Genomic DNA, 13,652 nt, shown 5'->3' on the forward strand with positions numbered 1-13,652 from the left:
GTGAAATATACTTTTTTTTTTTTTATAATTTTTTTATTATTATACTAGCAGACTACCCGCCCGATGTGTTGGCGGCGATTGTGAGTAGTATACGTTATTAATGGCAAAACGAGTAGGGTAGTTATTTAAGAGTTAAAGGTACATGTTGTAAATTAAGGTTTTTATAGGTATTTCAAGTAGATATTATAAGTGTAGATTAATAAAATAGTGAATAAAACGAAGGGGCATTTAGGGTTATCAACTGCTTGGTTAAAAAAAATGGATGGAACTAATGGTTTATAATGTAGTGTATATATATATATAGATATAGAATAAGTCATATTAGTATATCGACAACTGATGATCAGGTGGTGCTACATGGTTCTGTAACAAACAAGGGATCTTAGGCCTTAGGAGCTTTTATTTGTTATGCATACTTGCACCTAAAGAGTGTAGGCATTGAAATTCTAAAAAAAAAGTGTCCGACCATCCTAATAAGTCCAGTTTGTAGTCAGTGATGGTCGTTGGTCCTGCTTCTAGCTTGGTTTGAATTATGCATCTCAGTCGACCTGAGGCAAGGGGGGAGGCAAGAGGTTGAACTCTTCTTATACCTGGAGGCGGGTCATTAACCGAAGCAAAAGGTCTTTTTGATGGCTTTTAAAAGCTTTATGAATTCATGTACAGGTTCACTTAAGCCCGGCATCAGTTTTTATTTTTAATTTTGTTTTTTAAGCCCACATCAGTTTTTTTTCCTTCTGTTTCCTTTCTGATTTTCTTCCATGCGTTTTCTGTAGTTCAAAAGTGTAATTTTCATACAGAGCACCTTCTATATGTTAGGCAGGTGCATTTGCCTGTTGCCTTGGCTAACTGCCTTGGAGCACCATGTGCCTTCTAAATCCAAGGCTCCTAGTCCCAGTGCAAGTTTTATCTATGAATCGTTTTTATTTTATTGAAAATATAAAGGTACTTAAATTTCTTAATTGTATCTGACACATCCCAAAAATTTATATAATGTTCAAAAATCTGGACATAAAGTGTTTTGGGTCAACCACTTAATATTTCCATTGCTTGTAATTTTCCCACTTTGATTACTGGCCTTTTAAGTTTTAATGGATTACTGCACCTTTTTAGTGTATACCTTGTGTTTTAGTGCCTTTCGTTTATTTAGTTGATCTGCAACCTATAATGTATAGGCATTTTTAAAAAGAATGTATTCTTGAATGGGTAAGAATGTACCACTATGTCCGGGACAAGTCTAGAAGATTTTTTTGTTCTTTTCTTTGTTTTCCGTCTTTCATTTGAGCTCAACAAATCTCGGCATTTAAAATGTATAACCAAATGTCTACTATGCATGATTGTACTAGTTGATTCCAGAATTTGCATCAACTTTTACTGCACCTAAACCCCACAGATCATATTAACCCAAGATTCTCAAGGTTTTTGCTGCAGCATTTATCGGAGTTTCCTGGTTGTAGTGGATCGTGCACATAATGGGTTAGTAGCTCTTACACTTGTCTATAGTTGGATTCTATTTGCAGAGCACTTGTGAAGAATATAAAGGCCAGGCGTCGAAGACTTATGTAGAAAAGGTCCTGATATGTATTAGTGTATTGACATGGATATGAGATACTCGTAGTCACTTTGGCCTTTTGGTAACATGGGGTTGGTGGGTTGTTTTGGATGGGTATGGTATAATAGTAGGTCAAAACAGTTGAGCTTCTAGTTTAATTGAAAAAAAAGGTTGTTTCCGAAAAGAGACGAGGTTATACCCGGTCCATCGTACGAGACATAGATTATCGAATTATTACTCCAAGTTTCCGAGTTAGCAGGCAAGGTACCCTGACCCTTCCTAAACTTCTAGATAGATACAAATATAGAACCAGGGTTTTTGATGGAAAAGAAAACGCAGTGCAACAAGTCAATCAACCAACCGTTCGACATAATCAATCATCAATCTAATCGAGTCTAATCATGTTACACAACAAACATTTTTTTCGGAAAACCAAAGATGACAGAGTCCATAAGGTAATTCTTAAGTATTATGGAGTATTATTCTTTTTTTCTTTTTGGTACTATTTACCCTAATTTTGATCATTAGCCATGAATTTAATCTATATAAGTTTGTAACCATTTGCATACATGTGTATATATGTATCTATATATATACACGTTACAGGAAACGAGGGAACATTATCTGAGAGATGATATAAAGTGTGGAGCTTTATCTTGTAAAGTTTGTGTTACTAAAAATGCCTGTTTCGCTTCCTCGAATTCGACTCTTCTTGATCTTGATAGTAATGTTGTTCTTAATCAGGTTTTGCTTCATTCCTTTTTCTTTCTTTTTCTTTCAATTAGTTATAGGTTGAATTTAGGGGTGTTTGGCCTCAGCTTACTTTTGTTCTGCCACTCTAATTTAGGCCCTCTTAGGTTATATTTTAGTACTTTTTCGTTTGTGTGGTTGGTATTAGTCGTATTTGTTTTGACTGTTAAAGATTGGCTTTGTGCAACGTCTGCGTCATTTTGAAACCAGTGTTTTATAAAGTACAATTTGTATTAAAAGCTTAAATTCAGCACTTACCAAAAGAACCGAAATGGTAGTAAAGCCGTCGTCATTAGTAACTTGGTGTATAAAAGAAAGTAGAATGAATGATACATCACAAAAACTGGCTTTTGGATTTTTCACTCTAGATACCCTTCTGGTCATTATATTCGCACAATAGGAGATATTGGAGAGCCGTTCTTCTGTAGAGCTTCATACTATATTATTTTTCAGGAAATGGTATTCAGCATAGGTGTTATTATCCTACCCTCCTCCCATTCTAGGGTCATCATCTTATCCATTCTCTATTGTCCTGCAGGCCTACTGACAATGAAGCCATAATTGTGAAGATAAGAGCAAATGGCTGTATTGTTTTTGTGCCCAAGTATGACTTCCGAACTTTGAATAGATACCTTATTTCTTTGTTATCTTATGGCTGGTTATATAATACTTACAAATTGCTTATTCTACATTTTATGTTGGTACGGGTTGACTTTTGATGTCAAGTATATTTTGTAATTTATAAATAAATGCATATGTTTCCCTTTTTTGAGTTATGGAAGTATTTTATTTTGATGGTCTACATGATTTGCCTTTAAATTAGTCATCAACATTTTTAGAAGTTCTTGAAGGAAGATCTTGAGAACACATAGTATAAATACACTAATCTTGTTTCTTCATATAGGTATGGTATCGAAGGGCCAGTGTACTTGACTACGTGAGGTGAGAAAGGAGGGGGAGAATGGGTTGTTGATGAGCAACAGCAAAAAAAAAAAAAGACTGATGGGTCGATTTCTTATGGTGTTCTTCAGACCGTACAGATCCATTTGGAAGTTTTCGAACCACAACCCAACCAGTCTTAACTTCAACTCACTCTTATTTAGAAGGTAAAACTCCAAACTGATTTTTTTTTTTTTTGTATGTTCTTCTAGCTTCTGGTAAGATCAAGCAGAAATATGAAAATCTGTACATAGTGATATATATGCCGGTGCTTGTGAATCGGTTTCATTAGTTGTATATATACTTTTCAAGTGTCCATGATCGCATTGTTCTTGGGTTTAATAATTTTTAGTGTAAATTAAATTGTTGACCTATCTACAAGTCATGGAGTTGAGTAGTAAATCTTTTCTTTTTTCTGCCAAGAGTTCAAATATTAAAATTTCAAGCAGTCTCTCTACCCACTTGTAGAATGTAGAGTTGTAGGGGAATTATTATGTACATCTAACGTCCCCGTACCCTATTCATTGTGGGATTGGGTAATGCTGAGTTGAGTTGAATATTAAATATCTGTCAGTTTTTTTAACTGCCATGTTGATAGATAACCCTTAGAGGGGATTAGGCTCCAAAAAACATAGAGAACGAAAGAGACGAGTATCTTGCCAAATATTTTCTTCACTTCTTAATGCAAACGAAGTACAATATTTATAACAAAATAAGGCAGTTACCAGACTCCTAAATTAATGTAGATAATAGGAAAAATACTATGATTGGTCCTAGATACATGCATGCTAAACTACTACGTGGGAAACAAAATAACTACTAAATTGAATTAGTCTTCAACTTTATTCGGATAAATGTGGGTTCATTGTTTTCTCATGTTCCTAGATCGTATCACATGTTTAATCAGTAAACAACGTATTGATCAAGAGGAGAAACGGAATTCTGTTTGCTGGAACTCTGTACAAACTAATCAATGGCATATAAGATTAATTGTTTGTCCATTATAATCATCATTCCATCAATATGAAGTGAAGTGAAGTGAAGTTTAAGTAGAAAAATTAGGGAGATTTACAAGTTGGATTTGTGTGTCATCACTACTGGAGTATGAGACCAACACAACTACATCGATGTATTCTTGGTTTTCTCCATTTAGAATAGTAGTTTTTTCATTGTTGGGATCCCGTGGTGAATACTCTGCTTCTATCATTGTGATGTACCTTAAATTCGAGCTTTTCATTAACTAGAAAGTGTATGTCCAAATGTAGAAACTGCCCAATTGTACATTAATCATGTGATCGAAAAACAAAACATCATCGCAGCATAGAACATTCATAATGATTGTTTCTAGTATAGGACGATGTAGTTGTAATTAAGCTAATTGAGGGGGAGGTTGACTCACCGCCATGGAGAACGATGAATAAGAAAGTCCTTTGGATTTCAGACATCATTGTCTACGAAAGGGGCCACCAGCCCACCACCTTCATTGCAGATTGCAAGAACAATTTTCCAAATTTCCTATCAAAAGAATATTTCCCAGTTCTAATACAAGTAATTGGGCAGAAGAGTTATAACCTAGTAAAATGGGCAAGTCGGGAATGACACTTTTGTAACATGATTGTTTATCAAGCCAATATTTATAAAAATTGCGTTTTTTACAAGTAATACAAGCCATCATAAAAAAAGAGTATAAGAAATGTAACTCTCCTACATTATACAAATTGCAAGGGGAGCATGTGTGCAGGAGACAGTCTTCGACTTCTCAAAACCCCCCCATTTTGCTCTCAAAATTATTCTACTCTTTCTATTTTTTACAGCATTTACACTAGATGACAAAGAGACACCATAACTCACCCTCCCCTCTCAAGGGGACAATCAAAACGCTATTTATCAAATAACCTATAATAAACTTGATAGATTCAACCAAATGGATTTCCTCTGGCAGAAGAAACACTAGAACCACGTTGTTGTTGATTGAAATTAAAGGACATGGAAGAGCTATCTACACCAAAACCACCTGCTTGAGGCCTGTAATAATATGCAATATTTTATCTTTAAATGAGAATTTCTAATGAAACAATCTGCTTGATGTATGCATAAAACGAGATGGATAAGCCTGGGAAATTACCTGGATGGTTGTATGTTGGGTGCTGCTTGTCCCACATATGGGCCTAACAAGATAAAAGAGAATGTCAAACAAGGAGACTGGAAAATACACATCCGTTTATGATAAGTATGATGCACGGGGGCGAAAGGGAAAAGAACCAGAGGTAGCATACTTGATGTATATATTAAGGAACAGCTTTAATATGGGTTATGATTTATCTCAATCACGTCGAATAAATTTATTTACTTGCAAGGTCAGTGGGCCAAACAGGTTGAAACTTGAAAGACACCCAAAGCATATTTTGATGCATACAACCTCCTCGATTGTTCTATTCGAAGTTTGTGATTATTATTGTACTAATATTGTTTTTGTAATAATAACCAACATATTATTTAGTATCGATTCACAAAGATGGACACAAAAGTGTTGATGGTTCAACCCAAATATGGCCACACTAGAAAAATGGTTTGCTTTTTCAAGAACCTGTTGTGACCCGTGAAGTAACCCACCCGTCTAGCCACCTCTACAGGAAAAAAAAAAAGAAAAAGAAAAAAGAAGGGGGCATTACCGGAAGGAATTGCTGATCCATATGATAAAATTTGTGGTGACAATGATAATGGATGAGATGTCCATGCTGACAAAGTAGTACCAAGACTTGAGGTATGTTGTATACTTGAATATGGCAGTGGATGAGATAATTGGGTCGGCATCCACTCACCAAGGCTTCCAGTACGCTGTATGCCTTGTTGAGCTACCATGTTTGGCAAAGCCCCTTGCAAAGGTGCCATAGAAGGAAACTACATCACAATAAAAACAAGCCATTAAGCATTTGTACGATCAAGGAAGATATGTTATTCGCCAATACTTGTGGCCCGGTGGCTGAAGCAACCAGGGCTATAACATCCCTCATTCTGCATTGAAAAATAATAATAACAACATACTTCTGTTCAAGTCTCATTTTATGGTAATTTACCTTTTCGTTTCAGAGATACAACCTACTATTGATTTCTTCCCCTGTATAAACCTTAACAATAATTGTAGGTGAAATCTCAAGTATATTTACTTTGAAAGAAAAGAAGTGGAACCACATGCCTAAATTGCCTTCAATGGAGTAACTTGCCTAAAACAGGAATAAAATAAAAACATGTTGCCTTTTTATTACCCTAATAGGGGTTGGGTATTGTAAAACAAGTATTAAAGTAGAACAAATAAGACAAGATCTTAACCCTTAGATCATGGTTAAATTGATGCACGAAGATTCACGAAGCAATTGATGCAAAATGATTTTCATGATGCACCGTGATTTTCAAAGAAGAAAAACCTATTGTTTTATTTGTTTTACTTTAATACTTGTTTTATTTTACCTAAAACCTACCCTAATATTATCAATAACTTTGATGTGCTTTAGTTTTAGTCTTAACCACAGATAATTAAAGGTGGTTCGTTAGGTATTGCAAAAGATCTTATATGAATTGGAAACTGGAGTTCCCTAACCATTTCCGGACTAAATAACCACTAAGATTTCATTTAAGTGCATCAACCAAAAATACTCATGCTATTTATTATATAGTCGATCACATTATCAAGGAAACAATACAAACAATGAAAACATCTACATGTGTACGTATGCCTCTGGTCAAGATACCATTATGAGGTAGCATTATATACGGAAACTACTGTTACTTTTTAATAGGTTAGGCGCAGATAGTCAAGCAGCTACAGAGTACTAATATATTATTCACCAATCCAGGCCATTGATTAAGGTGCAAAGCATGCAGCTACAAAGCAAGCATCACACTATGTCACCAACACATACATGCACACACAACTTTAATACTAATCTTCACTTGAGCGATAGATTAAATAACAAAAGAAAGAAGTAGGCATACCGTTATGGCTTGGGCAGGAGATGATTCGTTAACTCCAAACTGATTTAAAACGTTTGATGGCTGCATGTACGTCGGTGGCATGGGCTGTATCGATAATATCAAAAAATCAACATTTTGAATCTAGAAGAGGGACCATGGGAATTAATGATTGCATGGCAGTGTCATAATACCATTTGAACATTATATTGCATATTGAATCCCAAGCTATATTGTGGAGCACGTAACCAACTTGGTGCCGGTGCAGCGAATGAAGCATAGTTGGAAGAAAATAGATCCTGCACACAGAACATGGCTTTCCCAAGATTGTAAGAAATTCTTTTTAAAAATATTAGCATGAGATTGAAGTATATAACACAATCAACATTACCTCTGGTAGTTCTTTTTTAGCAGTCTGTTTAATATCAATGCCATGAGATTGTGCACCTTGAGAACTTGAAAGCACTTGGGTATTCTCAATAAGTGAAGAATTCCAAGACTGCAAAAACATGGATGAAAAACACAATGGTAGGATTGGTCAACGGTGCTAAACAGCTTATGGTAAAAAAAATGTTGACATTGACTAAAATTATATATTTTTATGATGGAATATACAATTTTCATAATAAATATGATACAGGGGGATTGATTCACTGTAAATACACTTCAGGTGTCATTTGACACGTTCGACTCATTTTCATTCAGTTACATCTTGAAGTTATCCATTTGACCCGTTTGCATAGTAATACAAGTATTTAAAAGAATGTCATGTCACTCATGCACAAATGGGTCTAAATCCTTACTTCTAGTCAAAGCACTCAAGAAATCAGCACCTGATTGATCTGGGATCCACCATTAGATGACTGGGCAGGAGCCTGCTTTTGCCACTGCCCGCTATCAGCAGTATTGAAAAAGGCATTAGTTCCAAGAGTTGCTGCATGAGCACCTCCATAAGCAATGGTTGATTGGCTTATTGGTGCAGAAACAGGAGTAGCACCGACTGATGACAAAAGTGTGTTGCCCGGTTGTGCAGGTGCAGACATGGATGCACTAATGCCCACTGATGATGACAGAACTGATAACTCAGAAAGTACATCCAGAAAGTCCGTATTTGAAGGAGTATCAGAGGCTTTCACCTCTTGAACTGAATCAAAATTTGCCCAATCATTATTCAGTGTTGTTGGCTGAGCAACAATTGGAGCAGAAGAGGCAGTCTGTTGTATTTGTGGCACTCGAGTAGTTGAAGGAGGATCAGGCGCAGAATCAAAATCAATTAAAGAACTTTCTGTTTTCTTTCCAGCCGGATTCCCATTGGATGATGCCAGGCTACTAGAAGATACAGTTCCCTGCAATCATAATGTGTATTATTTATTAACAATAAATTACATATTGCAAGTTAGCTTATAGCGAATTCCACCTTAATTCAAGTGGAAGGAGCCTTGGCTAATAAGGGAGAGGTCAGGGTTTCGACCCGTCTTCCCTTGCATTCAAAGTTAGCTTATAGCCAAAAATGTAAGAAAACTTGGATGCAAATGACACAAGATAAGGGAGTTCTCTACAATCCACGAGAAATATAAAGAAAAGATGATGGTCATAAATGTTTTCAATAGAATTCGTGAATCTGCATCCCTTATTTACGGAAGAACAACCTTACCTGCATATGCCGGAAGCCATTGGCCTTTGGAGGCTCAATAACTCGAAGAGGAGACACTTTATCTCCCAGTATATTCCTTACAGGTCTCACTTTTGGGGTACTCAACATTTCTGGATCTCTAGGTCGATCAGGGGACTGCACTTCAACCTCGGATCTATCTTCTCGTCGCCAATCATCTGTATGTTCAGCCGGAGGACTTCTTCCAAAATCTTGATTATATCCTGGACTCAACCTTTCATCATAGCTATTTTTGGAGCCCCCGTCATCACTCTTTCCTCCAGCAGTAGGCTTAAAAGGTGGGCTTCTAAAACCTCCTTGATTTTCTGCTTCCCGCTGCATTAAATACAAATAAATCATCAGATATGGGACACAAATGAAAGTTTTAAAAAGGCATAATGTTTTGAAGTCTTAACTAGAAATCTGATGATTGTCGGATATCATCCCGTTTCACAGCAGTTATAAAACAATCATATGCATGCCAACCTTAAATATTAATGACTTTTAAAGGTCGTCATACCATTTTTAACGTTGGATGCTTGTCAAAGTTCCTCCCACCTGTATATCTTTTATCCACATAGACATGCTTAATGAAATCCCGGAGTCTCTCAACATTACTGTAAGCATAAGTAACATTCAGCACTGCAAATTGCATCAAAATACATTATAGATGACGTTACAGTAAATAACTACTGACCTACTATCCGGGTATGACTGACGTTGGGAATCCCATTCTTTAAAATATATTTCCTTCGCACTCTGATTTAAATAGAAAATGAGTCAAACTTTGAAGACTGACTTGTACTATAGCATCAAACCATGACAGATTCTATCTCTATGCAGATTCAAGCATGAATATATTACCGCATTTCCCCCTCCTTGAAGGGCAATAACTTCCTGTGAAGTAAATTTGGCCATTGAAACTGATTTCACCCTGTGAGTGAACTCACGACTACAGAAAAATGGACATGCATAGATCAATAAGAAAGCTATATTATACGACAATCTTAACAGAAAAACTCATCCTCCATCAAAATACAATTAAACTTTACAATGTGACTGCTTACTGTATTCCACTGCAAGTAGTGCAAACAAATGTCCAGAAGCTTGTGCATACGTATTGGGGTCCCTGTTCAATAAATAATCAAAAAGAGATACACTAGCAATCTTGATCGAAGGTGTAGCTTGACTAGAAATACCGATATTAACATTCTAGGTTACATTGAAACTTCAATAGATCGAGAAACCACATTGGAAAAGAAGCAGTGTAGTTTCTATTCAAGCATTAGCTCTCCTAATTATTTCCTATTACCGAGCAGGTATGGCTCTAACTTTCTAAGTCTAACAAACCGAACCAGTGTCAAAAAAATTCCCTCTCGAGTAATTTATTGACATATAACTACCCGAGTTTAGAAGAAGCATTTATGCAAAGTCCAGTTTGACTGTGAAAACTACAAATCCAAATCAATCATATACAAAAATTTAAAACATATTTCCACAACTAACAAAAACCAAATATCAGTTGATCACAAATTAAGTAGAAACATTACCAAACTGTTGCAGTTAATACACCTCCGATTCTCCGGAAGTTTAAGTAGATTCCTTATAGCTCTCTCGTTCCGCTCGTCCTCTCTTAACCGACTCATCGTTTCCGAACTCAAATCAAAACCCTAACTTCACTAAACAACAACCAAAAAAATTACATCAATAATCCTCTAAAAAATTCACTTCAAAATATCAATTATATATATAGCATCAACTGAACTAGCTAGCATATCTCAACAAACAGGCCTAGGCGTAGCTATTAGTATTTGAGGGGGTTAAGCAACTGATCTAAACAGATGCATTATGTAGTGTGATCATACAGCTGTAAATAAACATATGCATAAATACAAATATATAGATATAAAATTACATGATATATACGTACAGAATATATATATATATATGGAAGGATATTGAAGCTGAGGTGATGTTCAAAGTAAGGAAGGGAGAATTGAGAAATTAGTTTTGGGTTGAAAAAGAGGCTGGGGGGAAATGAAGAAGAAGAAAGATGGAGTGTAGGCTGCGCAGACAAATATGGAAAGACTATTATTAAAAATTAAAATAACTTTGACAAGTCTTCGCGGGGTTTGGACTTTTTTTTTTTTATGACTCGACTTTTTTTTTATGACTCGATGTCTTGGGCGAACGTCCTAGAAGCGGAAGACTGCTCGCCCAAGAAGCGGAAGACGCAGATGGCTATTGAGGGTTGTCTTCCTTGTAGCTGTGTCCCACTATTTACTATTTAGTCTCCATTAAGAAGTTCACTATTTACTATTTAGTTTCTACTAACAAGTTCAAGAACGGTAAGAATGGTGGGGTCTAGCAACTTTTTTTTATATTTTTTTATATGGTATATATATATATATATATGTGAGATAAATAATGAATTAATTGATGATGTGGGAAGAAGTTCCAAGAAGTTGTTCTTATAGACAAGGAGTGTCCTGAATAATGTGATGGTGATGTGACAGTGAAGAAGCTCCAAGAAGATGTTACCTATTAGCACAGGCCTTAAACGGATAAAGTGTGAAAAGTTATGACAATAATCATATATACTTTATGGGAAAACCAATATGCTGCTAGAAGCATGTTTCCCCTTCACAAATTTTCCTCCATGAAAATCACATGTTTGAATATAAAGTTCCCCCCCCCCCTAAAAATCATGGTGGAAGCATGATTAGAAACATACTAGTTAACCTCATACTTTATATGAAAAGTATTTTTTCCACAAAACATTCAATCGGTATACAATACCAGAATTGTCTCTGACGTACAGCTAGACTAGACATCATTAGCTATGGGACGTGTTAACAACTTTAACCGGGTAAATATAATACTCCGTACGAGTATAAATATAACAATTTAGTCTTTTGATTCATAAATGTACCTTGTGGGTTATATTTCTTTTCTTCTTAAATGATCATATATATAACTTTGAATATCGACATATACTGATATACAATATTGGATATACGAAGATAAAAGATTCAAATTTTAAGGGGAAATTGAGGGTGGGTTGGGTTTGTCACAAATAGGTGGTTTGCGGACTATACCCCATCATGGTAGTTTGTTAGTCAAAAGCACACATATTGATAACTTCAAATATGAAAGCACGTATATGAGTCTGCAGCTAGCAATGCCTTTATAACTTTTGGCGTATTATATAATTTTAAATTAATGCATGAAGATTAACGAATCGATTGATGCACGATGATTTTATTAATGCACGGTGATTTTTCAATAAAGAAAACATATTATTTTATTTATTTTACTTTAATACTTTTACTTAAAACAAATATTAATGTAAAACAATATTGTTTTATTTGTTTTATATCATATACAATATTGACATATACAATATTGTTTTATTTGTTTTATTTTAATACTTTCAAACAAATATTAATGTAAAACAAATAAAACAACAAGTTTTTCATGCATCAATATAAATCTTCGTGCATCAATTTTACCATGATTTAAGGGTCAAGATTTTATCTTATTTATTTTATTTAATATTTGTTTTACAATATTAAACCCCTATATATATATTATATATATATGGGAAGAAAATATAAGACTGTTAAACCATAAAGTCATGGAGCATAACAGTTTCATACTCACTTTTATATATATATATATATATATATTGTCCTTATACATGGTGGTTATATTCTTTTGTGATAATAAGGATGTCGTTTCAAGTTCTTGAAACCCCTAATAAAAACATTATAAAAACTAAAAAAAACACAAGAGATTATAAAAACTCAAAAACAAAAACTATCTCATATTATAAAAAGAATAGCTCTCTTTATTTTTGGTAATGTTAAAAATATGTAATATTTTCACTTAACACACCTTAAAATGCTTTCACATATACAATCCCCTAACATTAATGATTAAATTACACTATCAATCCTTTTATCACTTAAAATATGTCCATTAACCTTTACATTAATTATATATACGACTCAACGCTGCTCCACCACCAAAAGTCGCCCAACCATCACACCATCGCAGTCACGGCCGCCGCCGCATCGCGCGGGCACCTTGCTAGTAAACAATAAATATAAAAACGAAAACAAGATATTATTATTATAAAGTGGAAAACAACTAAACAAATAAAGTAAAACATAATCATGGGAATTTTTAACCCTAACAATCATATCATATCGTACGTCTTATTCAAAAGCCCATGCATTTTCTGCCCGAACCGCTGCTTCCTCCTCGGGTGTAAAATCATTCTCGATATGCAAAATCTGTCGAATCTCCTCAGGGGTCTTGGCCGCGATCCGATCAGCCACTGTCTGACAACCCAATTCAAGCAATTCTTTGTTATCAGCCGCGTCCTTATGGGCTATCATAAGGATTTTAAACAGAAGCTCGTAATCAATGCTTTCAACGTCCAACTTCTTGTCCTTGATCCGCTCCAACAATTTTTGAGATATCGCCTCCAACAATTCTTTGTTACCCTCTTCTTTGGCTTTATCACCAAGTTCTAGTAGCTCTTCGGTGTTGAGGTTTTCTAGGTTGTTGTTTTCCGAGACATCATCATCTTCTTTCACGTTTAGTTTGAGGGTGATTGTTTCGGTTACTAGTTCTTCTACTTTTTGTTCGATGGTAGAAACTTGAGTAGTCCAAGTAGACATATTGATATTATTATTATATTATTGAATAATGATGATGATATATGGTCGAATATACGAACTTATTGTTGACGAGTTATGGTGATTTATTATTATTGTGGGTTATTGG

General features: G+C 35.1%; 2 protein-coding genes across 2 annotated transcripts; both read right to left on the reverse strand.

Annotated features, from left to right (window-relative positions):
* Positions 1-4,853: 4,853 nt before the first annotated feature.
* Positions 4,854-10,912, reverse strand: LOC122596241 (probable ADP-ribosylation factor GTPase-activating protein AGD14). The gene is made up of 14 exons (XM_043768789.1): positions 10,789-10,912; positions 10,409-10,537; positions 9,926-9,987; positions 9,723-9,810; positions 9,556-9,617; positions 9,379-9,475; positions 8,862-9,194; positions 8,041-8,553; positions 7,599-7,706; positions 7,402-7,506; positions 7,232-7,315; positions 5,911-6,139; positions 5,364-5,406; positions 4,854-5,263 (listed from the first exon to the last, which is right to left on the reverse strand). The coding sequence occupies exons 2-14, from the start codon at positions 10,502-10,504 to the stop codon at positions 5,155-5,157; spliced, it is 1,929 nt and encodes a 642-aa protein (XP_043624724.1). The 5' UTR covers positions 10,505-10,537; positions 10,789-10,912; the 3' UTR covers positions 4,854-5,154.
* Positions 10,913-12,777: 1,865 nt separating this feature from the next.
* On the reverse strand, positions 12,778-13,652 carry LOC122598402 (SKP1-like protein 11). Its single transcript, XM_043771001.1, has 2 exons — positions 13,076-13,652; positions 12,778-12,950 (listed from the first exon to the last, which is right to left on the reverse strand). Exon 1 carries the CDS (start codon positions 13,544-13,546, stop codon positions 13,079-13,081), a length of 468 nt encoding a protein of 155 aa, XP_043626936.1. The 5' UTR covers positions 13,547-13,652; the 3' UTR covers positions 12,778-12,950; positions 13,076-13,078.

This window comes from Erigeron canadensis, chromosome 4 (assembly GCF_010389155.1).
Source record: "Erigeron canadensis isolate Cc75 chromosome 4, C_canadensis_v1, whole genome shotgun sequence".
In the NCBI taxonomy this organism is placed as follows: Eukaryota; Viridiplantae; Streptophyta; class Magnoliopsida; order Asterales; family Asteraceae; genus Erigeron; species Erigeron canadensis.